The 17,729-nt window shown below is 42.6% G+C and overlaps 1 protein-coding gene across 4 annotated transcripts in view; it reads left to right on the top strand.

Moving 5' to 3' along the window:
• SNAP47 (synaptosome associated protein 47) overlaps positions 1–17,729 on the top strand; it is a 72,857-nt gene that overhangs the window by 27,671 nt on the left and 27,457 nt on the right. For 3 of the 4 annotated variants that reach the window (XM_060008211.1, XM_060008213.1, XM_060008215.1), the window contains 2 exons: positions 6,993–7,483; positions 14,948–15,072. In XM_060008211.1, the coding sequence (XP_059864194.1) occupies positions 6,993–7,483; positions 14,948–15,072 (616 nt within the window). The remainder of the gene's footprint in view (positions 1–6,992; positions 7,484–14,947; positions 15,073–17,729) is intronic. The other variant, XM_060008216.1, reaches the window with a different exon arrangement.

The raw sequence follows: 17,729 nt of genomic DNA, 5'->3' as shown, positions 1-17,729 counted from the left end.
ATTTACAATGTTTCAGGTGTATAGCAAAGTGATTCAGTTATACATATATATGTGTATGTATATTCTTTTTCAGATTCTTTTCCATTACAGATTATTACAAGATACTGAATATAGTTCCCTGTGCTATACAGTAGGTCCTTGTTGGTTATCTGTTTTATATATGGTAGTGTGTATCTTTTAATCCCAAATTCCTAATCTTTCCGCTCCACCTTCCCCTTAGGTAACCATAAATTTGTTCTCTTTTGTCTGTGATGCTGTTTCTGTTTTGTAAATAAGTTCATCTGTATCATTTTTTGAAGTGTAATTTACCTACAGCACTATATTAGTTCCAGGTGCACAACATAAGTGTTTTGAAATTTCTGTACATTACAAAACAATCACCATGATAAGTCTAGTTACTGTCTGTCACCATTCAAAGATATTACATTGTTATTGACTATATTCCCCATGCTGAATTCATCCCTTTGACTCATTTATTTTGTGCCTGGAACTTTGTACCTCTTAATCTTCCTCACCTGTTTACTCATCCTCCTCTCCCTTCTGGCAACCACCTGCTTGTTCTCTGTATCTTTGACTCTGTTTCTGATTTGTTATGTTTGTTCATTTGTTTTGTTTTAGATTCCACATATAAGTGAAATCATACAGTATTTGTCTTTCTCTGACTTATTTCACATTGCATAGTACCCTTCAAGTCCATCCATGTTGTTGCAAATGGCAAGATTTCAATCTTTTTTTATGGTTTCCATTCTATATATATACCACATATTTATGCATTCATCTGTCAATGGGCACTTAGGTTGCTTCTGTAATTTGGCTATTGTGATTAATGCTTCATTGAAAATAGAGGTGCATATATCTTTTTGAATTAGTGGTTTTGTTTTCCTCAGAAAAATACCCTGGAGTGGAATTGCTGGAACGCATGGTATTTCTAGTTTTAATTTTTTGAGGAATTTCCATAATGTTTTCCATAGTTTTCTGTAGCTGTACCAATTTACATTCCTGCCAACAGTGTTCCAGAGTTCCCCTTTATCCATTTCTTTGCCAGCATTTCTTATTTGTTGTCTTTTTGATAACAGCCAACTGACAGATGTGAAGTGATATCTCATAGTAATTTTGATTTGCATTTCCCTGATAATTAGTGATATTGAGCATCTTTTCATGTGTACGTTGGCCATCTGTATGTCTTCTTTGGAAAAAATGCCTGTTCAGGTCCTCTGCCCATTTTTTTAATTGGGTTGTTTAGTTTTTTTGATGTTGAGTTGTATGAGGTCTTTGTATATTTTAGATAGTAACCCCATACATGTATATTGTTTGCAAGTGTCTTATTTTTCTTATGTTTCCCTTGCCTGCGGAGACATATCCAAAAAATATTGCTAAGACTGATGTCAAAGGATGTACTGCCTATGTTTTCTTATAGGAGTTTTATGGTTTCAGATCTTAAATTTAACTCTTTAATCCATTTTGTGTCTATTTTTGTGTATGGTGTGAGAAAGTAGTCCAGTTTGATTCTTTTGCATGTAGCTGTCCAGTTTTCCCAACATTATTTATTGAAGAGGCTGTCTTTTCTGGGTTGTATATTCTTGCCTTCTTTATTGTAGATTAATGGACCATATAAGTGTGACTTCATTTCTGGGCTATCTGTTCTGTTCCATTGATCTTTGTGTCTGTTTTTGTGCCAATACCTTACTTTTTTGATTACTGTAGCTTTGTAGTATAGTTTGAAATCAGAGCATGATACCTCCCACTTTGTTCTTCTTTCTCAGGATTGCTTTAGCTATTTCTGCGTCTTTTGTGTTTCCATACAAATTTTAGGATTTTTTTTCTAGTTTTGTGAAAAATGCCATTGGTATTTTGATAAGAATTGCTTTGAATCTGTAGATTGCCTTGGATAGTATGGTCATTTTAATAATATTAATTCTTCCAATCCATAAGCATGGTATCTTTCCATTTGTTTTTGTCACCTTTGATTTCTTTCATCAGTGTCTTATAGTTTTCCAAATATAGGTCTTTAACTGCCTTAGTTAGATTTATTCCTAGGTATTTCATTCTTTTTGATGTAATTGTTAATGGGATTATTTTTTAATTTCTCTGATAGTTTGTTATTAGTGTATAGAAATGCAACATTTCTATACACTAATAACAAACTATCAGAGAAATTAAAAAATAATCCCATTAACAATTAATGCAATGTATCCTGAAATTTTACTGAATTCATTGATGAGTTCTAGTAGTTTTTTGGTGGCATCTTTTGGATTTTCTACATATAGTATCGTGACATTTACAAACAGTGGCAGTTTTAATTTTTCCTTTCCAATCTGGATTCCTTTTATTTCTCTTTCTTGTCTAATTGCTATGAGTTGGACTTCCAATACTATGTTGCATAAAAGTGGTAAGAGTGGGCATTTTTGTCTTATTCCTGATTTTAAAGAAAATGCTTTCAGCTTTTCACTGTTGAGTATGATGTTGGCTGTAGGTTTGTCATATGTGGTGTTTATTATGTTGAGGTATGTTCCCTCTAGACCCAGTGTTGAACATTTTTATCATAAATCGATGTTGAATTTTATCAGAAGCTTTTTCTGCATCTTTTGAGATCATATAATTCTTATTCTTCAGTTTGTTAATGTGGTGTATCACATTGATTGCTATGCAGATATTGAGCCATTCTTGCATCCCTGGGGTAGATCCCACCTGATCATGGTGTGTGGTCCTTTTAATGTATTGTTGAATTTGCTTTGCAGATATTTTGTGGAGGATTTTTGCTTCTATGTTCATCAGTGATGTTTGCCTGTAATTTTCTTTTTTTGTAGTGTCTGTCTGGTTTGGTATCAAGGTGATGCTGGCCTTGTAGAATGAGTTGGGAAGCATTCTTTCCTGTTTAATTTTTTGGAATACTTTTAGAAGGATAGGCATTAGTTCCTTTTTAAATGTTTTGTGGAATTCACCTGTGAAGCCCACTGGTCCTGGAATTTTGTTTGTTGGGAGTTTTTAAATTAATAATTATAATTAGTCTGTTCGTATTTCTTCCTGACTCAATCTTGGAAGATTGTACATTTCTAGGAATTTATCCATTTCTTCTAGATTGTCCGTCTTATTGGCATGTAATTGTTTGTAGTAATCTCTTACAGTCCTCTGTATTTCTGAGGTTTCATTTGTAACTTCCTTTTCATTTCTGATTTTGTGTATTTGGGTCCTCTCTCTTTTTTAACTTGATGAGTCTGGCTAAAGATTTATCTTTTCAAAGAACCAGCTCTAAGTTTCATTGATCTTTTCTATTGTTTTTTTAGTCTCTATTTCATTAATTTCCACTCTGATCTTTATGACTTCTTTCCTTCTAACTTTGGGTTTTGTTTGTTTTTCATTTTCTACTTCCTTCAGGTGTAAGGTTAGGTTGTTTATTTGAGATTTTTCTTGTTTCCTGAGGTAGGCATATATCACTATAAATTTCTTTCTTAGCACTGCTTTTGCTGTGTCTTACAGATTTTGGATTGTATGTTTCCATTTTCTTTTGTCTCCAAGTATTTTTTTATTTCCTCTTTGATTTCTTCTATGACCCCATTGGGTTTTACTAGCATATTGTTTAGCCTCCATGTGTTTGTGTTTTTTGCAGTTTTTTTCTTATAGTTGATTTCTTGTCTCATAGTACTGTGATATGAGACTAGAGTTATCTTAAACTGTCCTCATTTTTAAAAATTTCTCTTTCTTTTTTCTGTTCAACTTGGGTGATTTCAACTACTCTGTCTTCCAGATCACCTGTCTGTTCCTCTGTATCATCAAGGAATCTATTGATTCCTTCTAGTGTATTTTTTAGTTTCAGTTACTATTTGGTTCTTCTTTATATTTTCTATCTCTTCTTAAACTTCTCACTGTGGCCATTCATTCTTTCCCTGAGTTTGTTGAGCTTCTTTATGATCATTACCTTGAACTCTACTGGGTACGTTGCTTATCTCCACTTCACTTAGTTCTCCTGGGATTTTATCTTTTCCTTCGTTTGGAACATGCTCCTTTGTCACCTCCTTTTGTTTACCTAATTTTCTGTGTTTATTTCTATGAATTAGGTAGGTTGGTTATGTTTTTGATCTTGGAGAAGTAGGCTTGTGTAGGAGACATCCTATGGTGCCCAGCAGCACCAGAGGTATATGATCTAGGGATGCCCCTGTGGGCATGTTGGTAGGCAGGGCTGTCCCTGTCCCAGTTGGCTACCAGGCCTTGCCTAATGCAGAGGCTGTTGGCCACTGGTGGGCAAGGGTAGGTCCCAGAGCGGCCAACTGAGTGGCCCTGGGGTTTCCTGAGGCTTATCTCAGCCTGCTGGTGGGTGGTGCCTGGTCCCAGTGCAGTTGAGTTTGGGGCCTGGGGGGCCTTGGACTGCTGTCTGCAGGTGCTGACAAGTCCCAGTACTGGTACCAGCTTGCTAGTATGTGGAGCAAGGGCCTTGAAACTCCTGGGGCTGGTGCCAGCCTGCTTGTGGGCAGAGCTGTGTCCCAGTATGGTCGGCTATAGGGCCTGAGGTCCTGGGGCTGGCTCCAGTCCATTGGTGGGTGGTGCCAGGTCCTTGTGTGGCTGACTACAGAGCCGTGGGTCCAGGACTGGTCTCAGCCTGCTGGTAGTCAGGGTCATTTCCTCATGTAACTGGCTTGTCAGTGTGGGAGGTCCCAGGACTGTGGCCAACCTGCTGGTGGGTGGGACCATGTCCTGGTGCAGATAGTCTAGACACCAAAATGGCCCTTGCCAGCACCAGTGTCCTCGTGGTAGAACCTAAATGGCCCCCATAAATGGCTGCCACCAGCATCTGTGTCCCCAGGGGGAGTTCTGGTGGCCTCCTCCCTCTCTGGCAGCCTTCTCCAGGTTCAACAAGTGGGACTGACCTAGGCTTCTTTCAGATTACTCCCTCTGTGGTGGGTCTAAGAGCATGTGAGATTTTGCTTGTGGTTTTTTTTTTTTGGTTTTTTTTTTTTTTGCAGTACGCGGACCCCTCACTGTTGTGGCCTCTCCCATTGTGGAGCACAGGCCCCGGACACGCAGGCTCAGCGGCCATGTCTCACGGGCCCAGGCGCTCCGCGGCATGTGGGATCTTCCTGGACTGGGGCACGAACCCGCGTCCCCTGCATTGGCAGGCGGACACTCAACCCCTGCGCCACCAGGGAAGCCTGCTTGTGTTGTTTAAGAGCAGAGTTTCTGTTTTCTACAGCCCTCTAGCTCTGTCTTATGTAAGTCCCACTGGCCTTCAAAGTCAGATGTTATGGGGGCTTATCTTCTGTGTAATACTGGGCTGGGGAGCCCAGTGTGAGGCTTGGACCCATCACTCCTTGGGGAGAACCTCTGCAATTGTGATTGTCCTCCCTTTTGTATGTCACCTACCTGGGGATGTGGGTCTTAACTATACTGTGTCTCTGCCCCTTCTACCCATCTCGTTGTAGTTCCTTCTTGATAACTTCAGTTGTGGAAAATTTTTTCTTTCTAGTCTTCGGGTCCTTCTCATCGTTAGTTCCTCTGTAAGTAGTTGTAAGTTTGGTATACCTGTGGGAGGAGGTGAGCTCCAGGTGTTTCTTCTCTGCCATGTTGACCACTCTGTTATATATAATCTTTTTGTTATTATTGTTTATATTCTGAATATACTTAACAGAGTGCATTCAGCATTTGGATGATGTTTCTGTAAATATCAGTCAGGTTTGAGATGGTTGAATAGTGTTGTTCAAAATGTCTATATTCTTATTAATTACTTTTGTCTTCTTGCTGTATCAGTTGTGGAGAGCAGTTTGTTAAAATCTACAACTACAGGTATGTTGTCTATTTCTTCTTTTAGTTTTGCCAGTTTTTGCTTAATGAATTTTGAAGTTCTGTTATTAGATGCACGCATATTTACTATCATTAAGTCTCTCTTTTGGATTGATCCTCTTATTATTATGCATTGTCCCTCTTTTTCCCCAGTAACACTCCTTGTCTTAAAGTTTACTTTTGACATGATTCTTTTTACTTTACTTTTCCAATCCCTTTACTTTCAGTGTATCTGTATCTTTATATTTCACATTGCTTCTCGTCGACAAGATATAACTGTGTCTTGTTATAGACTGACCATCTGCCTTTAAAGGCTGACAATCTGCCTTTTAATTAGAGAATTTAGTCCACTTACATTTAGTATGATTACTAATATGGTTGTGATAATTCCACCATCTTGTTATTTGTTTTCTGTTTATTCCATTTGATCTTTGTTCCTTTGCTTTTCCTTTCCTGCTTCCACCGTTTTCCTCTCTTATTGTCTTTTTAGATATATCTCTGGATATTATTAGTGGTTAATTTAGAGTTGTCCAATATGGTAGCCACTAGCCACATTAAAATTAAGTTTAGGGCTTCCCTGGTGTCTCAGTGGTTGAGAGTCCGCCTGCCGATGCAGGGGACACAGGTTTGTGCCCCGGTCTGGGAAGATCCCACATGCCGCGGAGCGGCTGGGCCCGTAAGCCATGGCTGCTGAGTCTGTGCGTCCGGACCCTGTGATCTGCAATGGGAGAGGCCACAACAGTGAGAGGCCCACGTACTGCAAAAAAAAAAAAAAAAAAAAAAAAAAAAGTTTAAAATTCAATTCATCATTGCATTAGCTGCATTTCAGGTGCCCAGTAGCCACATGTCCCCATTACTGGATTAGGCAATACAGATTACTGAAGAAAGTTCTATTAGACAGCTCTCTAGAGATTATGATCAGGATTTATTTTGGTCAAAATTACACCAGGTCAAGTGTGAAAAGAGCAATATTCTAGTCACAAGATGTGTGTTTTTGTTGTGTGTCTACTTCTGGTTAGTTTTGTATCTGTAGGCAAATGTCCCACTGCTCTTAGCCTCAGTTTTCTTTTCTAAAATGTGGGGATAATAATGCCTGCTTTATGGAGTGCTTGTGGAAAAGAAAACTATAAAATGGTAACATTCTTTATAAAAGTCAAAACAGTTTTCAAAAAAAAAAATTAACTCATTGACTACTTTCTGTGTTGTGTTTGCTTTTTTAGGCTGCTGACAGAACTGGAGTCTCCTTCTTGGTGGCCCTTTAGCTTCAAGCTTTGGAAGATGCCATCAGAAACAAAGCCCAAGTGGGACGCCTCAATGGCTAGTTCCAAAGCTTTTGGAAAAGAAGGGATAGTGATCAAAATTCCTGCTGTTATTTCCCAAAAAACAGAATCTCATGTTAAACCAGGAAGGCTCACCGTCTTTGTTTCTGGGTTGGAAATCCACAACTCAGATTCTTTGCTCATGCACAGATTTGAAAGAGAAGAAGTAGATGACATCAAGGTTCATACACCTTATGAAATTAGCATCCGCCAGCGGTTCATTGGGAAGCCAGATATAGCTTATCGTTTGATATCTGCCAAGATGCCAGAGGTTATCCCCATTTTGGAAGTGCAGTTCAGCAAGAAGATCGAGTTTTTAGAAGATGCCTTGATGCTCAGAAGCACTAGAACCTCTCCCCTAGCAGAGAAGGGCTACTCAGTCTGGCATGCAGGTGAGTGATCATCAAAACAATCCGTGCGCAAGACCTCTAAAGTCACAGTCAAACTCAACACACCCATGGTGCGTTGCTGTGATGCATCACATAGAGCAACTGCCAGTTTCAGCTCACTAGTGACTGCCTATTTGTTTGTAAATAAAAATAATTTCAGACCATTTTCCTTAGTACTTGCCACCTGAGTCTCAAATCACTCAGGTTTATCATGTACTTGAGAGCTGTGCCTTTTCAAATAGGTCGGAAATGGTTTTGGTGATGCTTTCAGAACAAAGGAAAGCTCCAAGTTAGATGTTTTCACCTCTTTCCTCTGCTTGATTTGAGAACCAACACTTTAGGGCCTTAACTAGCATCATCCCCACCTGCTCTGGTGTGTCTCCAGTCCCTTCCCCTGACCCAGCATCACACTCGGTTTTCTTGGCACTTAATTGAGGTATTCCCAGCCCACCTTCCAGATGGGCATTTGGATATCAGAATTTTTGAAAATTACGCAGTGTAGTTTCTGTGTGTTTTTTTTTTTTTTTAGCATCCCAGAAGTATTGTGAAACCCTTGCTTTTCTTGGCATTATGGCTGCAGTATCCTCTTTTAGGTCTCTGTGGGGCATAGAGGGTATAGCTGAGTTTGGCCTGAGGTTCTAGTGTGGGTGGCAGGACATGTGGATATGTCCCCAGGTCCCAGCCTCCTCCCTAGCATAGAATAACTTGGTGGTATCTGACTTCTCGGTTTTGCCATTCTGACTGATGTCAAGTGGTATCTCAAAGGTATTTTTATTTTTTTGATTGGAGCATCTGACGCCTTTTAGTTGCTTTTTGGTCCCACAGATTTTGCTCTGTGGGTTGCTTGTTCTGGTTTTTTTTTTTTTTTTTCCCCTACTGGGCTTTTTTTTTTTCCTCTCTGATTTGCAGTAGTTCATTATTCATTCTAGATATTCATCCCTTGTTGACTTTAGAAGCTACCAATACTTCTCCTAGATTGTCAGCTTCCATTACAGAAATCTTTAATTTGCTATGGTCAGATTTACCATTTTTCCCCTTAAGTTTATTTTTGAGCCCTGCTTAAGGAATCCCAAAGTCATAAAATATTCTAATACTAGCATTATAGGTGACATTTCTTCTATGTTATAGTGATTTTTCTAACAAGTAATAGTCTTTTCTTATTAACTTCGATTGCTAGAGTTTGTTTAAAGTAAGAGATATGGGCTTCCCTGGTGGCGCAGTGGTTGAGAGTCCGCCTGCCAATGCAGGGGACATGGGTTCGTGCCCCAGTCTGGGAAGATCCCACATGCCGCGGAGCGCCTGGGCCCGTGCGTCCGGAGCCTGTGCTCTGCAGCGGGAGAGGCCACAACAGTGAGAGGCCCGCCTACCGCAAAGAAAAACCAAAACCAAAAACAAAAAATAAAGTAAGAGATATGTTTGTTACTATTCCAGTTCCTTTTCTTTTTTCCTCTTAAGTGATTGATTTCAATTCCAATATGTAATCTGTTTCCCTAACATATGAATATTTTGATGTTATTCTAGATGACTTCAAGTTTCAAAAAGAAATTGCTTGATAATAGATCTGGTCCCATAGGTATCAAAATGTTGGAAATGTTAATGTAAAAACTTAATTTAGAAACTTACTTTCTTAATTTAGAAACTTACATTTCCAGATTTTTCTTTGGCCCCTCATTCAAGGCAGGGCTCAGAAGCTGGCCCATAAAAGGGCCAAGAATGTACACTGTACCAGCCAACATAAGATCCTGACCAGAAGGGCCCTTCAGGAAAGGCCATTTGCAAGCTCAGCTGGGTAGCCTCTCTGATACCCCAAATCTCTGAGTCCCCCTCACTGCTGTTTTCCTCTGGGAGGAGCCTCAGCAGTGAGAGGAGGGAGGAGGCCCTGGCTGGTGGGACCAGATGCAGAGCACCGTGGGCTGTTGGTTCTGACAGTGCTGTTGGAGAATCCCTCTGTGCCAGGCATGGTGCCAGGTACCTACAGTCCTGAAAACAATCCTCCTTCTTATGGAGCTCTACCATATTCGTGGGTTTTATGTTAGGCATGGTGGTTTCAGAGAGAGAACACGACACAGAATGTTACAAATGAGATGGCAGATGTGAGCATGTCATGTGTGTCACAGAAAGTCACACTGTACAAGTGAGAAGGGTGCAAGCTTGCTGTGCCTTGCTGTCAGGGAGGGTGGGTCCCGAGGAAGATGGGATGGTAAGCTCTGACTCCAAGCATACAGGTGGCAGATGGGCCTAGAGAGGAGGGAGTGAGTGTCAGGGCCTCTGCAGCCATAATCAGACTGCAGGAAGCTGAGTGAGTGCAAATTCTGCAGGGCCACCCATCAGCAAGGGGAAAATGAACCTCTTGTGCACAAGCTGAGGCTGCTGACCAGAGGCTGAACGTCTTTCTCCTCAAGGAAGCTGCAGATATACTTTTAAGGTTTTTCAGCTGATTGAACCAGGCCCACCAGATTGTCTAGGACAGGCTCCCTTCACTAAAGTCAACTGACTGAGAGCCTTCACCACGTCTACAAATACCTTCCCAGTAACACCTAGATTAGGGTTGGATTGAATAACTGGGGACTATGGCCTCACCCATCACAGTAACGGATTATATATGTATGGAATGAGCTGAGCCACATCCACGGTGACAGATGGGTTTTCATCTCAGTGCTAACTTTAGCCTGTGGGTAGGATCCCTACAGTGTGTCTGAGTCTGGACTGAGCATGAAGTGCCATCCTCCCCTGGTGAAGCCTCCCTGCGTAGGCGAGGCAGGTGTACCTTACAGCTGTGGATTTGGAGAGGTACAGGTGACAAGGAGTTATGTTTGCAAGAAGCCGGCATGCTGAGTTCAGTAAGCAAGATGGTATCTCATTTGCTTGGAACTTCACAGTAATCCTGCACAAGCCCAGCAATGAGAACTTACTTCTCATTGTTACCTCTCTTGTTGTTGCATCTGTCAGCACCTCTGTTTTTACTGTTCTGCACTGGAAACTACAGAAACAGTGGAGGTAGAAACCATGACTTTGACCTCTCAGTAACAATTTCTCTCCTCAATGAGCTATTTTGGTAAATTGTGTGTGGCCAGAAGGTGGCGGTCTAGTAACAGGGGACCAGTGTCCTAGAAGAACTTTCCAGAGACCTCTGTAGTAATGTATAGAGTAGACAGGTTGAGGGCCTGGGGTGGCCAGGCCAGGACTGGGGGAGGAAGAGAGTCTCCTGGGCTTCAAGGGCTGGAAATGATACAGGTGGGCAGATCCCACCTTAAGGAAGAGCAGTTGCAAATTGCTGTTTTTCTGCATAGTATCTTTAAAATAATCTTTTAAATTTTAGAATAGTTTCAGACTTGAGAAAAAGTTGTGAGGATAGTACAGAGAGTTCCCATGTCTCCCACACCCAGTTTTCCCTATTCTTGTCATCTTACATTAGTATCGTTCATTGTCACAACTAATGAGCCTGTACTGATACACCTTTATTCACTAAAGTCCATATTTTATTCAGATTTCCTTATGTTTTACTGTTCCAGAATCCCATCCAGGATCCCACATGATATTTCGGCATTTCATCTCCTTGGACTCTTCTTGACTGTTACAGTTTCTCAGACTCTCTTTGCTTTGATGATCTTGATGGTCTTTAGGAGTGGTGGTCAGGTTTTTGTAGACTCCCCTAGTTGGACTTTGTGTCATGTTGTCTCATGATCCACTGGGGTGATGGGTTTTGGGAGGAAGCCCACAAAGCTCTTATCATATAAGAGCAAGGTCCGTGCATTTAAAGAGTTTTTTTGGTACTGATTTTTGTTTTCACTGTTTGCGAACTGTCGCCTTCTGAGAGGGGCCTTCTCTGACCACCTAATTTAAGAGGACTAGTTTCCCATTCACTGATCCTATAGAAATCTTGCTTAGCACTTGCCCTCTGGTGCTGGTACCCTCTGGTTTGCTTTTCAACTTCCCACACTGGGATGTGTGCTCCAGAATCAGACACAAGTCTGTCTTTTCTCACCCCATCTCCAGCACCCAGGACAGGCCCAGGTAACCAGAAGGCAGGCGCATCTCTGTGTAATGATAAATAAACTTCTGAGGCATTGAAGTCTCTGCATAGGGTCATTAATTTAAGATCATCTTTTGAAATAGTAAAGTTCTGACCCTGGGACACAGCACCATGCTGACCACCAACAGACTTCATGTGGTCACTAGATATGGGTATCAGGTTGACCACCAACAGACCCCTCCATGTGTTCACTAGGACACAAGCACTGCACTGACTTCAGACAAGCCCCATGTTATTAGTTTATTAGGACATGGTGACCCCCTGACTATCGACAGACCCCCAGAGAGCTGCTTGGCCCTCACCCACTTGATCCCTTCCAAGGACCCATGAGTCAGTTGAGACTGCTGTCTCTCTCCATTTCAGTTTTCTCTCTGTTACACTTCCTGTTGTATTGAGGACATGGGGCGTTTTGTGTTTTTTTTCTGAAAGGGCTTCCCACCCCAGTTATATAAGCTGCTGTATCCATCCCTGGGTAGAGTAGGCATTTTCCTGTGTCATCAGTGAGGCGTACGGGGCCCAGAGACAGGGAGAAAGATTTGCTCAAGGCTGGACAGGCTTGGAGCGGTTTTTCTGCTTCCAGATCAGGCCCTGGTAGTCTTTGGTCTGAACTTGCAATGATGTCAGGAGTCTATGTCTGATGCACAAAGGAGACTGGCGTCCCAGTGCTGCCCCTGCCAGCGCAGTCCTTACTCAGGGTTTCCCTCGATGCCTCCTTGTACTTGGAAAGTGGAATCATCTGTAAGGTAGCATGTAGCTTGAACAATTTGTGATTATTTTGTTTAACTGAGATAACTAATGACTTTTGAGACAAAAACCATCTTATACTGAACTAAATTAATTTTTTCAGAAGATATTTCAAAGCATTGAAGTAACTGAGTCAGCAACCCAAGTCTCAACACAAAGTTCACGGGGGTGGCCAAGTTTTGTATTAGGCAGGATCCTGCTGATCCCCCAGCTCGTTGTGAAAAACATCTCTTATTAGTATGTTCCAGGAAGAAAAATCCTCAGTTTTGGTTTTCTGGTTGTTTAAGTAATCCCATTTGTTAAACATTCAAAAATAGTATGTCTCTAACTGTAATACAGCTGTAGGTGTTGAAATGGAAACCAGAGTGACAGTGCAGGAGCACAGTGCTGGGCACAAGTGTGAATTAGACATGGGCCGTGCTCTCAGAGAAGTTAGCTGGGGAGATCCCAGTTTGAAAAGATGCTGAAAAAGGTAAATAGCAGTGCAGTACCAAGCAAGTGACTGTCAAAGGTGTGTAAACTGAATGGTACCAGGACAGATGAGGGAAGATTGCTGCTAATGGAAGGGCTGAGTGGAGAACATGTCTCCAAACTTGGACTAGGGGACATCTGTCTGCATGACATGTGCAGAGCAGGGGCAAGGTGGGCAGGAATAGCATGCTGGGGCCAGGGTGCCGGGGTGGCTGGAACAGGAGTCTGCAGGATCAGGAGCAGACTAGGAAGGAGGAGGGTGTAGGCTGAATGGGGAGTTTGCTTCCACCCATTAGGCCATAGAACCACTGTTAACATAGACAAGTGAAGTGTGCTTTGCCATCATGTTATCACTGATAATGTTTTAACGTCAGGTGTGTTAGTTGGCCTTTCCTTTAGGCTAATAATATCTAGTAAAACATGTCCTCTGTTGTCTAGTTTAGCTCTGATGGTGTTCTATTGCTGTTTTAGAAAAGTGCTTTTCATTATGTAACATGTTAGTGACATTTAGATCATGTAAGACCAACCGACAGTGAGTTGTATGCTATGGAAAGTTCTGTGCTAATTAATAAGCCCTTAGGATGTTGAAGTAGTGGCACTTTGGAGATTCCAGGACACAGGTTGTGAAATCAATTTGGTTGGTTGCAACCAGCTTTTATATAAATAATAGAATAGAAAAGCACATCTGAGTACATGGTGTGTACTAAGGTTTTTGTCTTGTGAAACTTTTTCAGACCTCCAAGGTGCTTGTACGGGTGTAGCAGTTCTGTGTAGGAAGCACTTCGCATAGTGGTGCACAGTTAAAGGGCACGAAGACTCTCACAGAGGGCCTCCTTCCCAGTGGAGATGGGCCTGGGGAGGGCTCAGGCACACAGTGTGGAACCCTCGGGTCTTGCCTTCATGCAGGTTTTGCTTCGCATCAACTGGTTCCTGAACTCACTCCATCTGGCCAAGACCCTTTTCCTCTCTAGGATCCCAAGGAACATGCTTTCTTGTCATCACGTCTTCTTTGCTCAGCTAGGTAATCTCAGGGAGTGTTAATTTGTAAGAAATTTTTTGAGAAATAAGAATAAGGGGATGTTTGTGTACCTGTTGGAGGTGGCTGGTCTCTCCCTGGGGAGGAGGGGCTTGTGCAGTTGGTGTGTCCTGGATTCACCACCTGGGTTCCTGCTGTTCAGGCCCAGCAAGACCTTTACCCCAAGATGGATTTCCTTTCCTAACAATGCATTTATCAGTTGCTCCAGGCTGCTCGGATGAAAGGCAGCTCTGCTGACTGCCACTAGGGTCCTAGGAAGGAAGTGGGGTGTCCTGCTTTTGCCCTCCCATTTTGCTGAAACAGAGAAATCTGCTCAAAGGAGTTGGTGCTGGAATCCACACTGCTGGTTCTCACCCCAGAATGCTTTCCAGCATCCTAATAAATAAACATGGCTATACTGACACATCTGAGGTGGGCTGTATTATGGAGAAAAGCAGGTGACAGACTCTAAGCTATGCTCTTATCTGGGCCTTACAGTGCCAGGGTTGCAGATGGAGGCAGCTCTTTAAATAAAGGATTTACACTGTTCCTTGCCAAGCTGCTCTTCTGCTTCTTAGCAAGACTACCCAGGCATAGATGTGTGAATGGAAACACCCCTGAGCAACGCCTTGCCACGTGCAGCAGTCTGGCTCACCCCTACCTCAGTACAGCTCCACATTCAACTTTGCTTGACCTGACTAGCTGACCATTTCATGTGCTCTCTAGAACCACAGTGTTTTGTGGGGTAATCAGATGGTAATGCAGTTCCTAGTAGTGTATTTCATGTACATTTCACCAGGGCTCAACAAGTATTATGTTTCATACTCCAATCTGTTGTCCTCTCAAAAAGAAAAAAATCACTCCTGGATAAAGCATCTTTCTTCTAAAAGCCAGTTATAGAACTAGATCCTGAGTATTTACAGTGTTGCACACTCTGATCAGTGTGGGGTAAGGAAGCAGCCCTGGATTGGGGTAGAAGGCAAGGCTCAGGTGGGTCCCACATGCAGTCAGCTCAGCAGAGGTTCAGAGAGGTGGACTCACCGCTCCCGCAAACACAGAAGCTCTAAACCAGTAAATGCCTGGGAAAACACTTCGTCAACCCAAAGAGCTCTGACGGTCTTAAACACTTTTTGTAAAGTTCTGAATGCCCTTGCGTTGTTCACACCTTCTAGAAGATGCCACTCTGTTTGACTTTCCATTTCAGCATCTGGGCTTTTGGACCGAGCCATGCACTGTGAGCCCTCCTCAGGGAACCAGGAAGGGAGGCCACTTCAGCTACAGATGAGCGAACCGTTAATTTCCGAGGGGGACAGCCAGGAACTGAGACAGGTAACATGCATTCGTAGTGTCATGTCCTCCCCTGCAGGCAACTCACTTCTCTTTCTTGTCTAAAAACAACTCTCCACTGATTTATGCTTGTCTGTCACCTGCACGGAAATGCTGGGACATCCACCTGATTTGCTCGGCTCCCTATAGCTTGAGGAAGGGCGGTGCCCATTCTGAGTCCTTGCGTTTTGTGGCATGCAGACACACATAGCATTCCTGTGCACACACAGTGGTCTTGGCAGCTGCCTATGTCTGTTATATGTGTGTGTATGTCTGTATATATGGGCTCAGATGCACATGTAGGCTGTGTATGTGCACGATGTGTGTGTCCAGGTGGGCTCTGTACACGTACATGTATGCATGTGTGGCGTGTGTACTGTGTGCACACGTGTGCAGCACCTGTATGTGTGTGCCATCTGTGTGTGCACTACCTGGGCATGTACAGTTGAGGGCACTTGCTCTCAAGTGCTCAACACAGGTTCTTGCGGAGGCTTGCCACTTTTTGTCCAGGAAGTTGAAATTTAAACAATGTTTGATAGAAATACTTGCAACTTATCTTCCTGTGTTAATGCTGGACAACACAGTGGCCTTTTCTTTTTCCTTTTTTAATAATTATGTAGCAAATACCTAGACGTTATATCATTTCATTCATAAATATTTCAGTATGTAGCTTTAAAAGATAAGAACTGTTTTAAAAAATCAGCACAATACCATACTCACCTTAAAAAAGTAAAAAGTAAATTCCTTGGTATCATCAGACATCAAGCCAGTGCTCACATTTCCCTAGTTACCTCATTTAGGAAAATGTGTTACATGTTTATTCAGATCAGGATCCTCATGAGGCCCGTGTGTTGCATTTAGTGAAGTGCCTTTAATGCATAGCTTTCTTTCCTCTGTCATCTTTTTCCTTTGAAGTTTATTTGATGAAAAACCTAAATTGTTCCTCTGTCAAGATTTTGCAGCTTGTATCTTCCTGACTTGGTTTCCCCAGCTCCCAGCAGGTGGTGAACTGCCTGCTCTCTGCCCTGGTACTCTTGTAGGTCAGTTTGTACCTCTAGAGGCTCCATCAGATTCAGGCTCCATTTTGGAGAGACTGTTTCATTGGTGGCATCCCACACTTAACATCAAGGCATACAAGAGACTGTATGTCTTTTAAACCTGTTTTTAAATAATTTTGTTCTGTGTGTCTACATAGGCATAGACTCCTTTAAGCTCAGCCTTTTCCATTTTGGGAAAAAAGTGTTCATCTTTTGCTATGGGATATTTTAAATATACATGATTTGTCACTTTTTCCTTCTGGTCTAACTTTTAATCACTTTAAGTAATGACACAGAGACATGCCACTTTCTAGCTGCAACTAGGAAATTCTGCAGGTTACTAATCACTTCTTTTGATAGGCTTAGTGACTCCAGAACACTGCAGATCTTGTCTGCCTTGGGGCTTGAGAAACCCTCATACTATAAAGGCAAACTTAACCTGTTCTCATGAAAGTGGGTAAGATTGCATATAGGCCTCAGGCTGGTAGGATCTGAGACCCTCCTCTCCCATCCTCCAATGAAGGTGTCTGTGGCTGAGATGATCTTCTATGTCCCACAGTTGTGTTGAGGCTGAAGCAAGAACATGGGTTTTGTAGGACATGGGAAATGTAGGAATTTTATCTGTTAATTCTAGTGGTGGCCATGTAGTTTGAGAGGGCCCTTGCAATTTCAAATAACCAATCGCTACTACCATGTATATACAATGTGCCCTTCCCCTAAGAGCTGTGATAGAATGGGAGAGGTCAGGATGAATGCACCAACAGCTGTGAGTAGAATAAAATTCCTCAGTGACCACTGAGGTCACCATTCTTTCCCATGAAAGTGTGTTTCTTATGTGGTTGGTCCTGACTGTCATCAACAAGTCTTAGTGAGCCCTGTGGCGTCCATGCTGGGAACAGCAGATGCCATGGTCATGAATCAGGAGGCTGGCTTGGGGGCAGAGGACACGGTGATCCCTGAGCAGTTAGGCTGGGAAGACCCACCCACAGGAGGGGCAGGGCTTTGTGCTAGTTAGCTGCCTCATTCTCCTTCCCTGCAGGGAGAACCTAATTTCATAAGAGATTGTCCTTTTGAGGTAAAACACATGTTTCATATTTAGAGAAGAATTCTGAGCTGTGTAGTTGAAGCTCAAGCATAGGTAGGAATGAGTTAAATTTCTGGGGAAAACGAAAATGCAAGAAAATCTCCCTCCATTCATCTGTGGTTTCTGTTGCAGATGCTATTAAAGTCATTACGTGGAAATGGGTTTTGGTGACTTAAACTGCAGTTGGGGTGCTAGAGAGAGGATTTGCCGTGATTTCCTCAGGGAGCAGCCGTGCTTAGTGCAGTGTGCCAGCTCCCTCTGTGCTGGGCCCCTGGAGCGGGCATGTGGGCTGTGGTTAGGCCCCATCTGCTGCGTAGCTGTGGCCGTCCACCATCCGCTGTGGGAGGGCACGTGGTGGAGGAGGCTGGGAGAGGAATCAGAGTCCCTCAGATGGGTTTGGCAGAGTCCCTCAAATCATTTCCAGTGTCTGATGTGCTAACCTTTCCTGCCTCAGAACTCCTGCTCTTTCGTTACTAAGTCTGTGGCTACCATATATTTGATACAACATTTGGAAGTGATAAAAAAAAAAGCAGCATGGC

The sequence above is a fragment of the Delphinus delphis genome, chromosome 3 (assembly GCF_949987515.2).
Source record: "Delphinus delphis chromosome 3, mDelDel1.2, whole genome shotgun sequence".
Taxonomy (NCBI): domain Eukaryota; kingdom Metazoa; phylum Chordata; class Mammalia; order Artiodactyla; family Delphinidae; genus Delphinus; species Delphinus delphis.
Note: the sequence above shows the minus strand (reverse complement) of the source record. Positions and strands in the feature narration are given on the sequence as shown.